Below are 24,275 nucleotides of genomic sequence, written 5' to 3' on the forward strand. Positions count from 1 at the left end.
AAATAATATTCTGTGTATAGGACACTTAAGATAATTTAGTATGACTAAATACGAGGCGATGGGTACTGAGACACCAGGCTTTTGTTACTAATATTAAAACAAAGACTAGTCTAATGAATAAACTTACTTTCAAACTCAGGAGATACAAGGTGGCAAAAATGACTCCTGCCAGTACTAAAAGGCTCAATTCACAGTAATGATAAATGGTCACCCCTGTGTACGAAGGCAGTGAAGCATTGTATTTATAAAGTAAAAATTAGAAGATGCAAAGAGACATGCTAATTACAGAGCAATGAAACATTAGAATTAGCATGAGAGACCAACTGGGAAAGACAAGACATGATTCAAAGACATGTAAAGAGAGACAGAAACCTAGAAATGCACACCCAGGAAAGAGTGTGCATGCTTCATTTTCAAACATCCATTAGATATTCATGAGCTTTGGTTACATACTCGTTTATAAAACATGCTTATTTCATCTACATCATAAAATTTAAGACATTAATTAGATAAGTGCACAGAATTGTTAAATAAGTAGATTGCCATTTTCAACAACAAAAAACATATCATATTAGACAAATCTAGCTTAAATATAGTAAAACAAAAATACTTTCTTAAAAATGAAATAAAATAGAAGCATATTACATACATATAGTTTTATACATTGGTCTGGTTTAGAATTCTTAAGGTACAGAACAGTAGACAAAATTTCATATAGTCTTAGATTCTTTGTAATTTTAAGTAAAGCATACTTAAGTTATATTATACACTTAAAAAATTGTAAAGTAAACCAAAAGAAAACATACAAAGAAAAATAAATTAAATATACACATTAGAGGAAAGTAAAAACTAACACAGTTCTGACGTTTGGAGGAGGACTGTGACTGTTTGCAGACCAAACAAACAAACAAACAAGTAGTAAGGTAAGGTGAATGCATCATATACCATATTTCAAATAAATAATGTTTTTGATAAATCACACTAATATGGACCTTAGGACAGAAAGTCAAACAAGATATCAGTAAAATACAAGCCTATGACTGAAGACCCAAGGAGCTCAAAATCAGCACTGAGCCCTAATTTCTAGATTCCCTTTCTATGAAGCCTGAGTTTAGTTTATTACTGAGTTTACTTTCTGTACATTATAAGACTGAATAATATGCATTAGTATATGGCAGATGATAACTGTGTTTATTACTGTTGAGAAGGGGGTTGCTAATAGGGGAAGTAGGCAAGTTAGAATGAATTCTATCATGCTGACTAGGAATCAGAAATACTATTCTGAACCCACTTTTAACAGAGCTACTTAGTTGTGTGAGTAGATGCAAGCAGGAGTCTACACACCCACTTTTCTTAAAATCAATGTCTCCCTCTGGTTACTGAGAATGGGGAAATGAAGGCATAGAGATATGCAGCAGAAGGATCCTGTTATGTATCTTACAAAGGGCTGGATTTTCTGCTCTGTACCTTTCTGACCCCTTCTCAAGTTTTCCAACTGTGTACCGTCACTGATGGCAGGAGCATGCTTCCTGAAGCAAAGCTGGAACCCAGACTTTACCAAAGCTTGAATAGGATTGACTGATCAGGAAATTCAGGAGCTAGGTTGTCCATTAATGGTTTTCAGTGGGTTTGCCTGTTTTATTCTTTGTATGCTATTTTTTAAAAGTTGACAATATATCCCAATTACCAATTATAATTTTATAGCTAGGACTAAAGCCAATATTATCATTTCAGAACTAATATATATTGGGAGTATAATATATTGAAATATTCTTTAGGAGAAATTTTTTATATCTGTGATATGTTGTGATATTAAAAAATTTACAATGCCCAACAGTTTGCTATTTACTAGGTTTATTAAACAATTTTACTCTTTTGTTTGTTATATAAAAATTCCAAATTTTGCACTGAAGATGTTATACAAAACATGCTTCACAAAGTGTTCCTGTGAGGGAAAGTGATGCTGAGCTACTTATCCAGTGTCTCTGCCTTACTCTTAGGAGCAGTAACTTCTTTCAACTTAAATTTGAACCACTAAACTGTACTAACAGAAGGGGCCCAGGCAGAGAAGCAAAGGGATAAGGAATGTGGTCCCTGGAGCTCTCTAGCACAGTGCTTGTCCAGGATATCTCACTAGAAAGACAGAGATCATTGGAAAAAATCTTTGCAATTTTTTGCATTGATTTCAGGTATGCTTCAAATTTCTAACTATGCCATCAAAACAGTAGTGCTTTATATAATACATAAGAATGTACAAATTGAAGTTGTTCTTTTCACAAGGATACTAAGTGGTATCAAAGTAAAAAGGAAGATAAAACTGTTTATCCATTCATTTATTGATGGGCACCTGGGCTTTCATAACTCAACTCTCATAAATAAACTGTGCTGAATTAATGACTTTACACACACACACCATACAGACAAATACACACAGACACACGCATGCAGACACAGAGAGATACACAGAGACACATACATACAGACACACACAGAGTCATACACATGCAGACACACATGAAGACATACATACAATTGCAAAGACAAACACACACACATGCAGACACACACAGGGAGACACACTATACATATATGTGTGAATGTTGGCCTTTTGGATCACACACATAAATGGAATTGCTTAATCATACATATGCATACAACTAGTAAAAATGAGATACTACCGTTTTTGAGAACATAGATGAACAGAAATCAATAGACATTGTTATATGTGAACTAACCAAGTTCAGAGAGACAAATAATGTGATTTTGTCTGCTTTTACAACATGAGGTATAGTCCAACTCATAGGGAAGAAATAGAAGGTAACTATGAGGATGTCTGGATGTTCACACACACACTCAGACACCCCCCCACCCTCACCCCCACCCCCACAATTATACCTATACATTTTCAAAGAAGAAGACAATGTCTGTTACTAAAAGCATAGCTGACTAATCAATGCTAGTAAACTCATGGTCACTGGACAAGAAGGTATAAACACTAATTTACTAAACCAGCATAGTGTCTAGTAACAATCTATAAGTGTTTGTTCTTATACTCACAGATAAGTGTAGCCTTCACTCCTCATCAAGGAAACTTCTTTATGAAACTGACAGGGAATACTGCAACCACAACCAAAATCTGTACGCAGAGTTGTGGAGCTTAGTCCCAATAGATAAATTTACAACAGTGCCATGCCTAAGATTCAGGGAACATTGTAGAATAGTGGGCGGAAAGACTGTAAGGCCCAGAAGATCAGGGAGTTTGTTATGAGATCATGTCTCCTAGTAATAGCAGAATCTACAATCATAAAGTCTCACTAATATAACCCTCCAAAACTGAACAAGAATACCAATACATGCCTAACTACACAAGAACAAGCACTCACGGCCACATCCATAAAGAAGCATATGCACCCGAGTGAAGCTGAGAGAGGGAAAGATGGTCCTTCCAGTGCAAATGGTTCAGTCCTGAAAGCATATATACCTATAACATCATATGGACCCAAAAGATATATATGCAATTGATGACTGATGAATAAAGAGGCCATGAATTTGAAGGAGACTGGGAAAGGATAATGAAGGACACAAAGAAGAGTTTGGAGGGAGGAATAGGATGGGAGAAAAGTTGCAATTAAAATATAATCTCAAAATAAACAAACAAAAGTGTAAAATTGTTTAATAGACCTAGTAAGTAGCAAAACTATTGGGCATTGTAAATTATTTTAATATCACAACATATCACAGATATAAAGGGTTCTTCCTAAAGAATATTTCAATATATTATATTTTTAAAATATATTAATTATGAAATTTTAATATTGAGTTTAGTCCTATTTATACAATTATAATTGATAATTGGAATATATTTTCAACTTTTAAAAAAATAGCATACAGGTAATAATGCATGCAAGCCCACTGAAAACCATTAATGGACAACCTAGCTCCTGAATTTCCCGATCAGTCAATCCTATTCAAACTTTGGTAAATTCCAGGTTCCAGGTTTGCTTCATGAAGCATGCTCCTGCCATCAGTAAAGGTACAAAGTAGGAAAACTTGAGAGATGGTCGAAAAGGTTGAGCTGGGTGGAATAAGAGCAGAAAATGCCAGTCGTTTGTAAGAATCACAACAGGCTCCTCCTTGGGTGGACATTCTAAATGCACAGACTTACCAATCTCCTAAAACTATGAAAGGCCTAGATTTTTTAAAAAAGGGTACTTTAAAATTTTATTAAAACCTTAGAACCACAGTACAGCAGTTTGGATAGAGCAGTTGGCTATCCAATCTCACATCATCTAACTGACAACAGAGCCCAAGACTCTCAGCAAGCTACAAGGAACAGAGAAGGAAACATGACAGTTAAAATTATAAACATATATTAAAATTATTTACCTAAAAGAATATAATCAGACATTTCACTAGTGATGTAGTTATAAAAATTTCTATGAAACACAATTTTTAAGACAGAACAAATTAGCTGGAATTCAGCTGGAAAATTCAAACAGTTTGAATTTATAAGCAAAGAATTCTTTTTCATTGCAAAATTCTTTAAGAAATAATTTAAATGTGAATTACAGATTAAAGACATCAATTTCAATAGTAGAGTAAATACCAAACTTGTGTTTAATGAAGAGGAAATATTATGATCCTAAGAATTATGTAATTATATGACAAATACTGACAGATTCATTTAACCTCACTATTTGCTGAAATTTAAGGACACAGAGTGTTCAAAAGCAAGTACACTCATGGGTTACTGACAACTGTAGTTGATCAGGTTTGTTAAACCTTTGAGAGAGCTTTGGTCAGTGTGATTTAAATGCTTTCTGAAAATACAGATTAGGCTACCCTAAAATCTTTCTAAAGGAAATGAGTTATAGGAATTGGGAAAAGTACTTACTCTGCAGCCTTAATTCAGAAGGTCAAATTAGAACAGTTCCAGTATCAAAAATGATATCTCTACAAAATTTATTATAACATATCAGGGACTGCATTAAAGTTAAGAATGAGAATGTACAAATACTAGTATATAAAATAGTCAAGAGAATTAAGGAAAGTAGTTTATGTAATACTTGGCATAGAATGTCATATATTATTTTGAATAGAGCAATTGTAATGGAAATATATTAATATCTGAAAGCTTATAATACTGAAAGGTAACTACATTCATTTAAGGTTGCTTTGGAGACTTTCTGTATCCTTAAGCATTCCTCCTTCTATGTTGAATACTACTTTATTTGTGTGATAAAAAAAAACTTTTAAAAATTAAAGGAAAAATTCATTGACAAAGTGGCACCAAGAATCTTTAACTTAGATAACCCTGAAAGAGATACCCAAGGTTTGAAAACGTATGAGAAATAAACACAGAAGAATTTGGGAATAAGCAACAAACAGCCAAAGTAGAGAAACTGAGATAAAACAATAGCAGGGATGATTGTCAAGGTTAAGAAGTGGGACTGGGCGGTCGCCCCTCCTGCAGTCTGAGGCCTGCGGAATGATCAGCCTTGGTGTATCTACTCAACAAGCAAGCTGGGCAGACCTGCTCAAACCTCTGAGGTCCGTGAATTCCATCTGGAGGCAGCGAAGACACAGCATCAGAGGATTGTCAACTTGCTCTCCCCCCCACTCCTCTTCTAATATCTCAACGCCCATAATCAGCTTGAAGAAGCTAATGATGAGTCAGCGCCCCTATTCCCTGGGCATGGGGACTAAGGTGGTAAATGTTGGGCTGTCTCCCTAGGGAAAAGTAGTGGTTTTGTCGGAATAGAGAGGATTAGCTAGGGTTTATTGCATAGCCATAACCTATTAGTAGAAATCTGTATAATTAATATCAAGATGAAGATATAAATTCTTAAATGGCACCAATTTACTTTGTTTACAAATTTTAAGGTTTTCATTGGCATGAGCTTCTTAGTGATATAAGAGTGAGATGAATATTGTTACTCTCATAGGCATTGTACCAGTATAACACATTTAGGAATACAAAGCTTAGACCCAGTCCTTCTTTAACTTTTTTAACTGATTTGAGATGGTCAGCCTGTGAGTTAAGGGACTATAGCAAATTCATGACTTGGAGTTTATTATAAGGGTGTTCTCTATGTTTTATTTAGAAATAGCTGAGTGGAGTTAACAGGCAACAGTCCAGATTACCTTACATGGATAGCTGGTTTTCAAAACATCAGAAATCCTTAGAATTGACATGACAAACATTTCAGTATTAATGTTCATTTTCATTAGAGACCTGTCTGCTCCGGACAGCTTCCTATGTTAAATTCTAAGAAGAAATTGAGCATCCTTGGAGTTACTCCAGTTGTGGTGAGACAGCCACTAGGCAAGAATTGCCTCTTTCCTTCTACAGACAAATTACTGTCCAGAAAAGGACACACTTGCAGAATAGTCGACTGATTATATCTGCCTAGACAGAGTAATCAGCCCTTAATAATTCTGCAGCACTAAGGTTTGTCAGATGATCCTGGGCCAGAAGGCAGAAGAACAGATGCTCCAACGTTTTGAAGTAGAGCGAGTGTCCAGGTGTTCAGAGGTCTCTATAAATTGGCTAAGTTTTAGAAGCTATGCTTTGTGTTTCCCACAATTATAGTTAACTCAGTCATTCTGGATTTCTGATGGGGTTGAAAACTTATAGCTATTTACTTTGAGAGAAAAGATCTGAGTGTATGGTCATCAGCTGACATTCATCCTAAAGCCAAGGAAAAAGCCAGGTTCAGAACTAAGTGTTTTAGTTAGGATAGATGACAGAGGTGCTGGTTAGTCAACAAAAGGATGGACTGGGTATTAGGACTATCTTGTACCTCACTGGTACAAATAGGCATAATTATGCTCTAATTGTATTTTGAGAGAAAAGTTTCCTTTTAACAGGAAGGGTGATGTGTAGGAGGAGCTAAGGTGGGAGGAGTACTGAGAGGAAGAAAAGGAGTAAGAAGAGGAGAAGAAGAAGGAGAGGAGAAGCTAGGTGATGAAAGAGAGATAGAGGGGGGAGACAGGGAAGCAGATGTTCATGTATCTCCACCAGTCAAAGATAGTTGATATATCTAGGTTGGGTAGTGGGTTACACCTCTGATTGAACAATACCAAACTTATAAAGCCTATGATTAACATTTCTTTAAAAAATGTATAAATGCAAAAAGGAAAAGGGGGCATGGGATAGGGGTTTTCTAAGGGGGGGGATGGGGAAACGGGATGGTATCTGAAGTGTAAATGAAAGATCTAATAAAAAAAAAAAAAAAGAAGAAGAAGTGGGACTGGGAGCATAGCTAGGTTCTTACATACTTTAGCACACAAAATATCTGCTTACGTACCCCAGCATCTTGACTCTACATCATCACAGAGAGGAGAAGAAGACCAAATAAAATAAAAATAAGGAGCATAACAAAAAATCCATGAAGTCTAAGGGAACTTTACCTTTTTCTATAAGGGGATTTATTACACAGTGTGTACTTGGGTCTTTTTCCTTCCTCTGCATTGGGTTTCTTACGTAGGGTGGTGGAATCACTCTTCAACATTCTGTTTAATAGTAATATTATAATTAATTACCTATTAAGTTGTCTTCTTTATCAATCTTCTTTTAAAGTTTTATCAAATGCTTCCATCTAACAATATAGTAAACATTGAATAACTTTTAAAAACCACTTTAAAAATTATATCAAGTTCTTCCTTTGTATTTGTAATTCATTTTATCTACATATTATTTTATAATGAAGCTTCATTATGGGCCTGCCTCTCTCAGTTAAAGAATCTAGAATGGCATTTGTTATCACTGTATTCTTTTACAATATACAAATATTTTTATATCTTTTCAATGTTATTAATTTACATTATAATTTTATGATTATAATTTTAAGCATCTTTTTAACTGAGATCAAAGATGTTGATTTTTCTTTTCTTTTTTTTTTTATCAAATAGTAATTTTTACTTTTTCACATACGGGTTATAAACACAGAAAGGCAGGATGTGGGGAAGGGGATGACACAGGAGCATAGGTGTTCAGGGGGAGTATAGATATCTTCCAGAACAGGGTATCAGCTGGGTGAAGGTTCAGGGGACAGGTCACTATGACTCTGCCTATGATTCACTTGTCCTTATCTAAGTTGGTACTATCCAACAAGGCTGCCTATTTACAAGGTCTATGACTACTCATGCTGGTAAATTTTCACCAAAGCTGCCTGTTTACAATAGCTTATAGCATCTGTTTCATCTCCACAGAAACCCAAGACTTTGTGTTAGCAGGCACATCAGATGTCAGGCCTATTGCTGATTTTAGGCCTATGGCTGATTATTTTTTGTATTTTTTCAAATTTAAACTCTATGTGTATATATAAATTATATGATGGTAAATTTAGTGCGAGCTGTTGCAGAACTAGATACAGATTGACACCAGCTTTTCCAAAGAACTGGTTCAGAGAAAACAAACTCTACTCATCCCTTTCCAATCAGATTGCTATAGACTTATATAATAAGTGATGAGGTCTTATTTTACATTGATAACAATCACAGTAGGATGCTAGAACCCTTTGCCAAAAATACTATGTTTAATTTCCTGTTTCATCACTGATACATAAGAGTGTATAATTAGCACGTGGTGCTCTAATGAATTCAAAGTTAAGACTATACAAGGTTCTGCCAACCTGTCATCACTGAAGTTTTAATAGATCAAATATGCAAAAGAATAAATAACAGTGACAAGATTATTCCTAAGTAATTTCTACATGTTGAACTGAAATTAAAAATCTACAGGCAGGAAGGCAAGTCAAATCAACATTATACAGCTGCGGAATTACAAGTGACTGCAATGAGTTACAGTTACTGAGTTCCTCAATGGGACAGCAGCAGAGCAAGCATTGAACTAAATGATCTGTTATAAAATCATTCAGTACCATTGAGCTCCATTCAACCTGTCCTCTAAGGAGGCAGAACTAGAAACCAGGAGAAGACCGTGACACAATTCTCTGAGACTGATAAAGAGACAAATAAATGACATTTTTGCCATACGTATGTATGTATGTATGTATGTATGTATGTATGTATGTATGTATGTATTCGGGGCTAAGACTTATTTTTATTTTATTCTCATTTAAAAAGAAAATCTTGAACTTTAGAGATGTTAAATTTCATAGTGTACCAAACACAACCAAGTAGTTACAGAACCTGGATTCAATTTCTTTCTACCTGACTTTCAAATCTACATTATCTTACAGACATAGCAGAAAAGACTGGAGGTGATAGATGTGTTTTGTATGACAAAACACATTCTGTGATTAAGATAATCTGATTACTATGTCAGTCTTACTAGTCATTCAATCGATAGGTTAAAACTTCTCCCACAAGTAAAACTGTAACCTCTGCTTTGGCTTGACTTCACCAACTCTTTTTATTATTATTACCAGTTTTTAAAGGATTTTTTAAAACTCATTTTATGTATGTTAGTACACTGTTGCTCTATTCAGACACACCAGAAGAGGGCATCAGATCCCATTACAGATGGTTGTGAGCCACCATGCTGTTGCTGGGAATTGAACACGGGACCTGTGGAGGAGCAGGCAGTGCTCTTAACTACTGAGCCATCTCTCTAGCCCCTAACTCCACCAACTCTTATCCACGTAATTTCACTGAATCTGGGTAATGAATGGCAAGTAGATGCGGTTGTGAAGTATGGGGCAGGGTTGCAGTGTCTTCACATCAACAGAGGCCAGTGATGAAAGCATCTGCCCCAGAGGTCTTGATATTCAGGTTTTCTTTACTTTCTGTAGCTATAAAATGGAAATGTTACAATGCAGCCAAAAAAGGAAATCAACTCTGATTCTTAAGGGACTAGGTTGTAATTATGAAAGGATGATGAATAGTAGAAAACCTTTTAAAAGTTGTCTATCTGGTTTTCATTTCTTAAGTAATGTGGCTAAATTATTCTGAAAATTTCAACATTCCTTGTAAGAATTAAATTGTCTAAAGTGTCTAGGAGAACAAAAGCTGGATTGTATAGATCACATTTAATTCTGAGTTGAAAGGAACAATGAAAAAGTTATTAAAAACTTATCTTTTAAATATATAAAATTAACATGGATTAAGCAGTGTGTGCAAAGTTCATATACTTCTACACAAATAATTTTTTACAGCAATTACATACTCACTCGGCTGCTTTTTATCACTGAAATAGGCTGTTTATATAAATTGAGAAATTTTCATCATTAGGCAAATATTGCAAGAAGTCTGTGACCTTGACCTATATAGATGATTTTCTATGCTATCTTTTTTCATAATATCCCTATTGAAAATGCCTGGTATATATTGGCAAAGTATATTAAAATGATCCACTGTATCTTGAAAAGTACAAATAAATATTTTAACCACAGTAAACCACTGCATATAAATTAAATCAATTTAATGACTGTAGGGTTTTGAAAATTTTAATTCTGATAAAGTATTGCATTTATTTGTATATATAAACTTTCCACACAAAATCTTTTCATAAATATCATTAATATAAAAGGAGTTTCATTAGTAACTCATGTGATAGCTTACACATGGATATATTTTATCAGACGGTAGGAAATCATTTATTCTTATTTAGTATTTAGCTCATCATAGGATGTGTTCAATGGTGTTGTGTAAGCATGGATGAGAATAGCTAGGAAAGCAAGAGGAATAGACGATACATAAAGTGTATGATCTGAAATTCTGCTTAAAAGACTCACCATAGTAACCACTGTTTCCCTTCTCGTTTTCCCTATCACTTTTCCTATCCTTTTATCTCCACCACTGAACACTATGACAATCTTTTTTAAAAGTAGACAGTAAAAAAATATCTCAGAGTTTCATGATAGAAAAACAGATATAGTACGGCATAACAGTTCCAAAGCATCGGAAATACTGAATTAATATCAAGTAATTTTTATAGATCTTTGGGTGAATTATTATTTAACATACATTAGAACAGCTAAAAATCAAAACCTCGAGCCACAGTACATGCTGGTGAGGATGTGGAGCAAGGGAACACACCTCCCATGCTGGTGGGAGTGCAAACATGTACAACCACTCTGGAAAAAAGTTTTTCAACTTCTCAGAAAATTGGAAATAGTTTTACTTCAAGGCTCAGCTATACCACTCCTGGGCATATTCCCAAGTAATGGTTTACCATCTCACAAGGACACTTGTTCAACTATTTTCATAGCAGCTTTATTCTTAATAGCCACAAATTGAAAACAACTCAGGAGCCCTCAACTGAAGAATGGATAAAGAAAATATGGTTCATCTATACCATGGAATACTACTCAGCTACAAAATACATGACTTCATAAAATTTTCAGGCAAATAGATGTAAGTAGAAGATATCATCCTGAGAGACTTAACCCAGACATAAAAGGACATACATGGTATATACTCATAAGCGAGTATCTATCATATTGCTGTACAGCATGCACTACTACTGTACATATGTTATAACTGGAGAAACCAAGGTCAATATATTTATGCATTTTGTTCAAAGTCTCCCTATTAAGAAACATTAGATAGTGGGATGTGGATCCAGGCCTAATGACTATGTGCTACTGCTGTGCTGTGGTATATAAAATACATACAATCTGATTCAGTGAAGGATTAATAGCTAAACAATTAAGTATGTTTGACTTCTTAAATGTATCTGTATCTGCCACATTATCAAAGCCATTATTAGTCACTGTCTAGTATGTTAACAATTTGGTGGAATTTATCATTTGGTGGGGAAAATAATGGCTCATTTATCAAATCCAACATTAAATACTTTACAAAGAAATAATTAGCAAAGTTGTAAGGTATACAAAATTTCCTTTGTTGCCTCTCCAAATATTTGTCCTTTGACGCCTCAGGACTTTTTGGGGGGGAGAACAGAAGCAAATTCACCAATGAGACGAGGGAGATAAAGTTATGGCTGCAATGGCAGAGGGCTTTCCAAAGATCAATTATTGCATATACTGGCTAATTCTATGTAGTAATGACTTGGAGTGCTTAAGAACTGAGGAGGCTGGCAGTTATTAAGAGAGAGAGAGTAGTGAGTTTTGTTAGAGTATATGTGCAAAATATACTCCACCCAAAGCCAGGTAGACAAGAACAACCGCAGGGGTGTCTTTAAGATCCTGGAGCAATGATAGCAGTTAAAGAAATAGAGGTATTTTTAATTTTGCTCATTTTATGCTAACTTGAACTTTGATGAGTAGAATCTTCACAATCTTCCTAGTGAGTCAGTGGCTGCCAAGAAGATGTTTTCTGCTCCCACGGAATTTCTCACATAGTTATTTTTTTTTTTATCAAAATACTTTTTTAAATGTTGTAATGATGACTAGGACTTTTATCCACATGCACCCCACGGCTGCTGCCAAATACGTATATTCATGATTTGCTGACCTTTTGTGTGATGGCAAGCATATGTTAACAGTGTGCAATCAGAAAATAAGTTTTAAAAATAATTATACATCTAACCATCCCTTCAAAGGAAGGTGGCATTATAGGGAACAAAAAAAGGTACCATTTACATAAGAAAGTGTGACAGAGCATCAGATAACATGTTTGTCAGAGGTGGGTTGCTTTTTTTTTTTTTTTTAGTTTTTATAGTTATTGCAGATTCTTATATTCTGAAGACAAAGAATTCTTTAACTTGTTTTAAAATATTTATGTATTTTATGAGACTAACTTATATCTTGATAAATGTCCTGAAAAATGTTTATAAAAGTATTTTGCTTAGTAGGTACAAACATTCCTCTCTCTCTCCTCTTTCTCTTCCCTTCTCTTTCTCTCTCTCTCTTTCTCTCTCTCTCCCTCCCCCTTCCTTTCTCTCTCTCTCTCTCTCTCTCTCTCTCTCTCTCTCTCTCTCTCTCTCCCTCCCTCCCTCCCTCCCTCCTCTCTCTCTCTCTCTCTCTCTCTCTCTCTCTCTCTCTCTCTCTCTCTCTCTCTCTCTCTCTCTGTGTCTGTGTGTGTTTAGAAATGGAAAAGATCAGTCCATTAGTAAAAGCCTAAGACAGTCTTAAGGAAAAGTCTGAGAACTTTTCTGGTAGAATTTGGAAGGATTAGCTCAAAACTGGAGGCATACAAGACATAATCCAAAGGTTTCTGAGGCAAAGTGCTTCTTTTCCTGGTGCAATTGGCTGATTCTGAGTAACTTATCTTGATAAGCCTGAGTCCTTAGTCTTAGAGTAAAGCAATAAATGGTACCCATTAATCAGATGCTACTAAGTACAATGTAGACATTATAAGTACAGTGAATTCAGGTATGAAATACTCAGTAAATGCTGCAAAAAAGCCACATCAACAATTATAGAATATATAATAATTGTTATACGCCATGTTAATTCACATGTATACCTGCTTCCTAAAAGTCTGCATATCTGTTGAGTCCAATCAGGGAACTAACCCTGACACTCACAGGCATTCCCCAGAAAGTCGCAGGCCACTCAGGCCAGGAAAGCAGGTAGGTTAACTATAGATCTTCAACCCTAGTTCATATAGCTTGCCATCCCCAATTCTGTAGCTGACTGCCTGTGTGGCCTCTACTCTCTTCCTGCCCCATCTCCAGTGGATCATACAGAGCTACTCCTACTTATTGCTTTATACCCATTTCCAGCTTTAGCAGGCATTCCGTGGGAAGCCACACACCACTCCCGCCAGAGGGCCAGATAGGTTAACTTCACCCATCCCCCCTTTCCTCCAAATCTAATCTCCTAGCCTCTCTCTCTCTGCTCTCTGTAGCAGATCACTTGCTGCAACCTCCCAGTCTGCTTTTCCATGTGCGATGGGTCATGCAGATCTTCTCTTCCAAGCTTCCTCACTGCCACTCCTCCTGTTGACCCGAGACTCCAATCCAGGAGGCATTCTCTGGAATCTGGAACCCCACTCCCAGCTTTACATAGAAGTAGGCAGGCCAGCGCAGCAGGTAGGCAAGCTCTACATCTCTGTTCTTGCTTTTCTCTTCCAAATCTAATCCCCCAGTCTCATCCCCAGCTCTGGCCTCTCCTCATTCTCTATCTCCATTCCCAGAGGACTAGGTAGATTCTGGTGTAATACTGTTTTACTCTCTCCTGTGAATCTGGAGAGTATCCTCCTTAGATACCACTCCCATTCCTAAGTGTTAGCTTCCCAATACCTAGAAAGACATTTTACCTAGAACCCACAATGGCAACTCCCTAACACGGAAGCAAACTCCAACTGATAACCATTTGCAAGGAAAATTTAGATTTCTTTAAGTCTCATTGGGTGGAAACAAACTGCTCTTAAGAGCAGGCTGGATGCCCAGGAGCAGAGAGTGATGGAAACAAACTCTGGCATTTTTGGATGTTCCTTGTCTCATAATATTCTTTAAAGGCTTTTTCTTTTTTGCTTACTTTTATTTTATTATATTAACCTATTTTCTTCTGTTTTTGAATCCCACAGATCCATTGTGTATATGGTATAGCTTCCAGTGTAGTGGTTTTATGGAATTCCTGAGTGTATGAACTGGTGGAGTTTTATTTCTTCTGCTTTCTCTTGAGCTCTTTTCCTTCTGCTTGTTTGTTTTGTCTATGAGATACATGAATGGAATAGATCCAAACAGGAGGGGAGGTAGGAAGAAACTTGGAGATGTAGAGGGAGGGGAAAATGTAATGAGGATATATTATGTGAGGAAAAAAAAATCTGTTTTCAAGAAGATCAGGAAGAGGAGCAGAAAAAGTAAGAGGAGAAGGAAAAAGAGGAGTAGGAGTTTGAGGAGAAGAAAAAGCAGAAGAAAAAAGAAGAGGAAGAAGTAGAAGGAGGAGGAGGAGAGGGAGAGGGGTGAAGGAAAGGAAAGGGAAGGGGAAGGGGAAGAAGGGGAAGGGGAAGGGGAAGGGGAAGAAGGGGAAGGGGAAGGGGACGGGGAGGGGGCAGGGCACGGGGCCGGGGCAGGGGAAGGGGACGGGGAAGGGCAAGGGGCCGGGGACGGGGAAGGGGAAGGGGAAGGGGAAGGGGAAGGGGAAGGGGAAGGGGAAGGGGAAGGGGAAGGAAGGGGAAGGGGAAAGGAATGAGAAATACAACACAGAAAGAAGAGGTGATGGCCATTTGTCCCAGACCACTGCATTCTAAGCTCTACATATTGTGATGCTCCTCTAAGAATACACAGCTCTGTCTGTGGATCCCTGCACTCCTGGAGAGTGAGACAAAACTATGGCAAAGACAGGGGTCACATACAAATGGGACACAAAAGCTTAGCTTCATTGTGACGTCTTCATTTCTCTACTTCATAGGCACTCAGAGTGCTCGATTTCCGGATCTCCTGGCTAAAGCTAAGTTAGGACCAGGTTGTCTCTGGACAAGTGCCACAGTCAAGGCCACCATGTGTCATCCAGGTCATGAACTTACTGAGTGAGGAAATGTCAGCCAGGCTGACCATTGCCAGTTCTGCTCTGACACAGCTCAGAACTGCATCTTGCCTTTTGTTGTTCAGACAATACCATCCAGTACACACACCCCTTGCCTTAAAAAATACCAGTAGCATTAATATTCTCATTGGGGTAGGAAATGACTGGATAATCTCACTGCATTTGTTTTAAACAGTTCTTTAAACTACCCACAGATGGGGATTTTTCATGCTGATTTTTCAGGAAGGCATCATAATCATTCATTAAATTTATTATATAATCTATCATTTTCTGACAGGATAACAATCTTAGTTTTCAATTTTAATAGTTTTTATTGTTTTATAACTTTGAAAAAAAAAAAAGACACACGGCCCTATAAAACAGCAATTTTGTGAGTTTCCAAATCCGTTGCTCTTTTACAATCTGTATCTGGTAATTATAGAGATTTATATCACATTCCTCATCCCCCACAGAATTCAGAGCAGGTCCTGTCTAGTTGACTGGGAGACTGACTTGAAGGTCTTCACATTCATTATCTGTAATAATAAGCTGCTATGGTGAGTTAATGATTTAAGACTAGTATATGTTTGACTGTGGGAAAGAGAGTTTAAAACTAATTTATGGGAATATAATCCACTGGGCATTTTTCTATTTCATCAAAAATATTTAAGAGGTGCCTCAAGAGTAGTTGATCACACTGAGGTGACACAAGTGAACTGTTACTACTTCTCTAATAAGAGAAAGATGCCATTCATCTTTTTTTAGGTCCAGACCTTCTGTATGCCCAGATAATATATCATCTATCAATTAACTCACATATTTAAGTATTATAAGGAAGAATACTACCAGGGATGAAGTTGATGTTACAAATCAAGTATTCTCATCTTTGTCTATTCATCACGAAAGTCTTTCTCCCACAAGGAGGAAAGAAATGACAATTCTGGTCACACCTTTCAACAACTCCAAAGATCTGACTACAAACATTGATTCACACTAAATATTTCATGAATCATTTGATTCAAAACCAGTAATAATTCATATTGTACAGACAAAATATGGCACATAACTCTAAAATAATATATGTAATTTGAGCTTTAAGTATGAGTGATTTATAGGAGGGGGTTGTTAGGTTTTATTTCTTAGATTCAAAAATTGGAAGTGAAGTCACCAAAACTAGCATGGTCTTGGTGAAGCCATTGTGTGATTAGAGTTGTCATTTTCAAATATGTAGAATTTGATGACAATCATTTCCTTAGCATTTCTTTTTATTTTATAATTTGAATTTTCTAATTTTAATAATAAAAGTTTCTTCTTAATCTACTGTGGAACCAAAAACTAGGGACATTTTATCCTGAAATCAATTGGATTCATAATTCTCATCAGATATTGCTAAAATGAATGTAAAAGCACAATCTAATATTCTTCAAATTTTGTGAATTTTTGTTTTTAAAAAGTATATGTTATCTTTCTTTCTTTCTTGAAGGTTCTTTCTTTCTCTGGAGATGTGAAGTGGTCAGTGGGTAAGCCAAATCCAAGGACCAGCACTTGATCCTGAACCCATATTGCATAAGGAGTGAACAACTGTCTCTCTGACCTCCACACACATGCCATAGCATAGTACCCCAGCACCACAGACATTTGCATGTAAACCCCTACACACACCACACACACATACACACACACACACACAGACTCACAAATATAACCTCACATTTACACATACACACAGACTCACACACACATTTACACAAGACTCATACATACACACACAGAGACTCACACATACACACACACACATACTCATACACACAGAGACACATAGACTCACACATACACACACAGACTCACATGCACAGACAAACTCACAAACAAAAATTCACAGACATACTCACACAGAGACATGCACACAGACTAACACACTCAGAGAGATTTACATATGCACAAAATCACACATATACACACAGACTCACACATACATACACAGACCATACAGACTCACATAGACACACACAAACCACACAAACTCACACACACACAAAAATTCACACACATACATACACAGATACACACATACAGCATACTCAAACACACAAGCATACTCAAACACACAGATACATAAGATTCAGACATATACACACACAGACTCACGCACATACACACGTGCACACACACACACAAAATTATATTGTACATGCGATACACACACTGATAGAACTTACTTCAATCCTGCTTTCCTTTAAATACTTTTAAAGTTGTACCTATTACCAAAAGAGTGGTTACTAATGCTTATGCTAATTAACCATGGGAAAGGTAGGTGATTTGCTTACTGTTCGTGCATCCCACACGGACAAGGTCTTGTCTGCAGAAGCGGTGAGAAGAGTGTTGGAGAAAGGGAAAAACTCAATGCTGTTCACAGAGTCTGTGTGTCCATACAAAGTATATCTGCACCGTTCACTGTGGAGAGAGATTAAGAACAAAGGATTTAGGACCTTAGTATCAAATGCTTTTGCTTACTATGCAATGCTAATAAAAACATCCAAAGAACTTAAATACAATGTATGAATCTTATACACACAACATATATATTTTGGATATTTATCTTAGGTATAAGATATCTTAGGGACATCTTAAGATATGTCATTATCTTAGACATAGTGGCCCATGCCTGTAGTCTAGGACTCTGGAGGCAGCTTAGCCATGAGTTTTATCATGGTGTGGGAGACAGAGTAACACTGTCACAAGACATCAAAGGACAGTTTCGAAGAAACATTTTATAATCATATAAGTACTTTAAACAATTAGTAGGATCAAATAAATTTAAATTACCTTTAAATAATGGAACCATTTGTAGTGTTATCTCTATGCTATTCTTAATTTTTTTTTTTTTTTAGGTATACACTGAGATAATGAGCCTTGGTCACAAGCATTTTTACCCACTTGGTGGGGGTGTGTGGAATCTTACTGATCCTATACAATACTATTTATTTATGTCATGCAATAACTACATAAAAATTGCCTCCAATTTATATAATAAAAGAATTTGTTAGGAAAAATAATCTCCCACCAATCCCTAAGATCACGTAAACTTTCTTAGGCCACCATTTGTGTGTGTGTGTGTGTGTGTGTTTCCTCAGCCTTGCTTCTATATTATAACCATTGGTCACAGTTTTGGAACTTACTCATCTCCAGTTTCAAGTCCAAAATATTCCCTTTCAATTGATCCATGATGGATCCAGGCCTTGGCATGTTAATGCCTCCTCTGGTAACTGTAATTTGCCTTTAGGGATGAGAATCTAAACAAGTGTTTTTCAAAGTGTTTCATTCAGACTAGCAATATCAGCATCACTTGGGACTGGATCCAAAATGCAAATTCCCAGCCTCATCTCAAACCTATTGAATCAGAAACTCTGGAGTGAGGCCCAACAATCTGTTTTAGTAAGCACTCCAGGGAATTCAGTTGCATGCTGAAGTCTGAGAGCCATTGACTACTACAGGAAATGAGGGAGGAAGAGAAGCCACTGTCTTCACCCTTCCACTTTCTGGATGGACTGTCCCTTAAAACAGGGTACACACTGAGCAGAATCACCTTTGTCTGTAATGACAGATCCTTTAAAAATAATCCTGTTCACAAACCCATTTTAAAAAATAGAGGAAGGGGAATCAGTAAATAAAAGTGCTCATAAGGCAGGAGTCAGCATAGATACAGTAACAGGAGCATCAGCTGATGTCTCACTGTAAAGCTCCTCTCTGCCTTTGTTGTGCCTCCTTGTAATTGTATGGTGTGAGCACCAAAGCTGCACCAGAGGTAGAGACTGGACTCCATCCTGACCTGGACAAGAACCAGCAGGAGAAGAGGTTGAAGGCTGGATTCTATCCTGACCTGGACAAGAACCATCAGGAGAAGAGGCTGAAGGCTGGATTCTATCCCGACCTGGACAAGAATCAGTAGGATAAAGGTTCTATGTGGGTACCAAATTTCCTCCTTGGACAAAGAAAATGACTTAATGGAATGTACTCAGATGTTCAACACATTTCTACCATACTTTTACTGAGTGGGCAAATATAACACAGAAGAAGAGGATACCTTGAGCCTGGTACCTTGGAGCTGTTATGACAACTTTTCTTCTTATGTTGTAAGTTTGAGCATTTTTTAAGAAGAAATATTAAGGTTTATCTGAATTTGATAATGGATTCAAGTTACTCCCCTTTACATATTAACTGAAGAATTTTAATAACATATCAACAATAAAGAAATCAAATTATTAAACAAATTGAGGTGACTCAGAATTAATTTACCTTAAAATGTAGGAGATTGGTTAATAAAATTGTTGGTGTTTTTTCTGTTTGGGTTGTGGTTCTGGGAACTGAACCTAGGGCCTTTTGAATGCTTCTTAAGTACTGTACCATCGGACTACATCCTTAGTCTCTTGGCTAATGATATTTTAATAATTAAAGCTGATGTATCAATATGTCCTGGTGTCTATGCTGCAGCCTATGAACTAAATTTTTACTTTTATAAATTCCATTTAGAAGCAGGAAAACTCACATGTGCAATGTCCTATGTTTGGTTTCACTAACGTGTGTTCAGAATTACAGCAAAGATCACACAACCCATGAATCTAAATTGCTTAATACTCATAGTTGTTCTATAAGAAGCATGTACCCCATCACCTGTGAGGTATACCAATGTGTGGGGCGGTGGGTTATGAGAAGCTGGGTGCTTGGTTGAGCATGAGCTTGGAACCCCGGAACCTCGGCAGGAGTTCAGCTCTGCTCCCAGGCCCTGGTTCTTTTCATTTAGCTTCAGACTTCCAACAACCACTCCCACAGAGAGGTCTATGGCCAACAGTCCTCAGGCCCTAGAGAGATTTACATACTAATGAGGTACCTGAAAGCCAGAGGGTGGAGCCAATTAAGCATTCTTCCCCAGCCCCTCCCCTTCTCTCCCTCCCTATTTAACTCTGGTCTGCCCTAGTTTTTTTTTTTTTTTTTTTGGGGGGGGGGTGCATCCAGATCCATTCACCATCCACCATGAAGTTAAAGCCTGTAAAAACCCATAGACTTTCTCATGTCACTGGAGCCACGCTGTGAGGAGCCGTGGAGAGGCCTTTAGTGAGCCCCAGCCGCTGCACCAAACAGCCCCGTGGAGGAACCCTCTCTGCGTTTTCCAGCTGCATTACCTACATCAATGTATCTGAATATTTACAAGTTTGTTTCAATCTTACAGTATTGGAGTTCTTTCATTTTTGAAAATCATACAACACATTTTTGCTTTCTTAAATCAATTATCTTGTTTGAAAATTTAACTGCTAATTTCTAATGATATGAAATGAATGAGTACAAAATTCTTTTTTTGAAATTTCATATTCTAATGCCATTTTTAAATAAACAACTTTAAATATTATCATAATTGATATAGCTCTAGGGAGAGAAATGTTAGTGAGGCAGGCTAAGGAAGAAAGGGTGAAAAACAGGGACAGATTATAGATGTGGCAATGCTATACCTGTCACTTAAATCACAGCTTGATCATAACATAAACAACTATAATTGAAAGAATTGATCAAAGTCAAGTAAGTAGCTTTTCAGTATGACATATCACTGTTTTATTTGCTTTCAGTTTTAAAATTTTTATTTACTGATAGTATGTGTTTGTGTGTTTGTGTGCGTATGTGTGTGTAATGGTTGTATGTGTTTGTGTGTGTAAGGGGCATGTATGTGTGTGTGCCTCTCTATGTGTGCGTGTGTGTGTGTGTATGTCACAGGAGAAGTGCAGGAAAGGCTGTGGCAAACTGGTGAGCTTCCTGGAGATGGCCCCCATTTGCACGGCTGCAATGGGTATGCTCTTAAGAGGCATGGAACCCAGGGACTTTGTCCCAGAATTGCTTGTTGCTGTTGATATGCTTTTCCATACTTGCTATTGCTGTATTTCTCATTCTTCTGACATGATGTGACTGGGCAAAAAAAAGACCCTTTCTGTGTATAGTCCCTTATGATTGATTCCTGGGTATTAGTCCATAATATACTATTGAGCAAATTTCCTGTAGATCAATATGAAGATGAACTTCCATGAATTAATGCTGTTTAGAAGAATTAATGATTTTACAGAATTCCTGATTTGATTCAAATAATTTTAGAAAATTAGAAATATTGATAGAGAGTTTAAGATTAAATTTTCCTCAAAAAAAAAAATACAATAAACTTAGAATCAAGAATAGAATGTGCCCTTCCTCACAAAATACTAAGTAAAGGCTGCATAAAAAGGAGTTCAATAAACTCTTATAAGTTACAAGTACATAAATTACACTAGTAAAACACAGGCTTGGAACAGGTTATGTTAAGAAAAAATATTCATTCTAGGTCAGATCCAAGGACAAGGCCACAGGTGTGCTCCATGATAAAGAAAGGCCATGACCATATAAAATTATTGTTTTGAATTTATAATGAGCTTATAGAGTGAAACACAGATAAAACTACTGTTTTGAACTTATTACCAACAACTCTGCTATAACTTTCTCTTGTATAACATTTTATGTGTAAGACAATTTTTTCCTATGTAGAGAACTTTGTCTCAGGGAATATAAATGGATTAAAGGAAAAAATGAAGTTCTTGGAGGCTGCTTGTTAGAGCTCTGTTCTATCCATCAATGTTAAATATGCGTGTATATACATATGAATATATGAATACAAGTATGTAATATGTGTATATGTACATATGAATATAAGTATGTATATGTGTAAAGTTATTAGAGTTGTTGGAGCTCCCTTTTCCTTTATGTAGTTCTCTTTTTACGTTTTGTTGGCCCCTTAAGAGTTAAAAGAGTTCAAATTTCTCACTGGTTACAGAGAATACTGGCCTCAGCTAATTAAGTTTTGCTTCCATCAGCATTATTAGCAATAATCCTGTAAATTGCCTGTTATCAGCACTGACCCCAATTGCTGACTACACATCTATCTGTCTTCCTCAGTTTACATGTGGTATCAAAACTGGCCTTCAACATTTTGGTGCCTGGAACAGGTACCTATAGAGGTACTTTCCTTATTGTGGATAGGAGTCTCACCTAGGATATTGAAGATCCCCTTATTAGTAACTGCTAGTTTAGGATAAGTGAGAAATCAGAACCTCTGTATGTTTACTCTAGTCACTGGCTGCCAGCAGTAGCAACCCCCATCAGCTGCTATCAACACTCATCCGAGTCACTGACTCCATACTTTGCTGTCTTCCTCAGTTTACCTGTCATGTCAAAGTTAGCCTTAGACATATATGGAAGGGGTTAGCACACGTGTGTGTGTGTGTGTGTGTGTGTGTGTGTGTGTATGTTAGGGGTATGTATGTGTTTGTGTCTATGTGTGTGTGTCTGTGTCTCTGTCTGTGTTTGTATATTTGTATGTATGTACATACGTACGTACATATGTATGTGTGTATGTATATATGTATATAAGGGGTGTGTGTGTATGTATGTATGTAAGGAGTGAGTGTACATTTGTGTCTGTATGTGTGTGTCTATATGTATGTATGTATGTATGTATGTATGCATTTATGTATGTATGGTATGTGGGTGTGTTTGTGTGTGTGTGTGTGTGTGTATGTGCGTTTGTGCCATGATACATGTGTGGTGACTAGAGGACAATCTAATGGAGTCACTTCTTTCTTTCTACACAGACATATTTTGGTGATAGACCTCAGGCCAATGCTTGTGTGGTAAGTATCTTTACCCACTGAGCCATCTTGCTGGACTCAGAAATCACCATATAAAAATAAGTAATGACTGCCCAAACATAAGCTGGACAAGGATGACAACAATAGGCATGTCTAAATGGACAGGGAAAAGCCCAAGAGGCTTCAAACCTACACAAATAACTATAGGCAACTTAGACAACTTACAAATGCGGAGAATGGGAAAAATAGTCTTCCCTGGGGAAAATTACACCAATGGGTTTTCCAATACCAAGTGGTCATTCTGAAAGCATGCATACAAATAAGGTTCTATAAAATAATCAGGGTATACTTATTTATTAGGAAAATAAAAGAATAATCAAAATAAAACTCACATTAGAATCCTTTTCATTTCTAGAAGGGAGAGTGAACAAAACCAAAATCTGCTCTGATTTCCTCCCGCCTGCCTTTTATTGTCTCATCCCAGCAGTAAAGTCTGAAGCAAAATCTTTGCCCCTACCTCCCTAGCCAGATGTTCTTGTTACTCACAACAGCCTCTGACTCACTACAAACATAAGAGATGCAAAGTTTTAGTGTAGCATGTTTTAGTAGGAATGTTCAGTTGTCTAGTTTTTTTTTGTTGTTGTTGTTGTTGTTCAAGAGAAGATTTTATCCCTTATTTGTTTTATTTCTTTCCTTTGTTTTCTATTTTGGAAACACCTTTTCAGCTCCATTTTGTTTTCATTTGACATATTTTCTGATATATTTTATTTGTTGTGTCTACATTATTTTATCTCATAGCTCAATTACACTTTCTCTGTCTGTGTTTTGTGGAGGGAGAGCCAGCAGTCAAGAGCTTTCCTTTCCATGTCAGTCATTACTCATTCTTCAGTATTCTTTTTACTTGTACGTGCCGTCTAAAAAAAACATAACAAGATGATTTTTCTCTTTGGGTGTTTTATTTTGTAAAAGCAATTTAAAAATCTAACATTTACGTGATTTTTAAAGGTGCAGACTCCTTTTGCTGAGTTCTTGGTTTGATATCTCAGGAATTCCATATGCACTGTGTTCTCCACTGAAATTGGCATTTATCAACTTATTTTTCAATATTTGTAGTCCTCCATAGGTACTAGAGTCAGTTCTATATATTTTTTACTTGTTTTCCTATGGGAACACCTATATGCTAACTATTATTGACACATGAAGGACATTTGGATTTATTGGCAAGAGGAAGAATAATCTCCAAAACCAGATTATTGTGGTCCCTAAGCTTCCC

The 24,275-nt window shown here is 36.7% G+C and overlaps 1 protein-coding gene across 2 annotated transcripts in view; it reads right to left on the bottom strand.

Moving 5' to 3' along the window:
* Spag16 (sperm associated antigen 16) overlaps window positions 1-24,275 on the bottom strand; it is an 856,168-nt gene that overhangs the window by 349,632 nt on the left and 482,261 nt on the right. For both annotated transcript variants that reach the window (XM_034498464.2, XM_034498463.2), the window contains one exon: window positions 17,672-17,798. In XM_034498464.2, the coding sequence (XP_034354355.1) occupies window positions 17,672-17,798 (127 nt within the window). The remainder of the gene's footprint in view (window positions 1-17,671; window positions 17,799-24,275) is intronic.

The sequence above is a fragment of the Arvicanthis niloticus genome, chromosome 3 (assembly GCF_011762505.2).
Source record: "Arvicanthis niloticus isolate mArvNil1 chromosome 3, mArvNil1.pat.X, whole genome shotgun sequence".
Lineage (NCBI taxonomy): Eukaryota > Metazoa > Chordata > Mammalia > Rodentia > Muridae > Arvicanthis > Arvicanthis niloticus.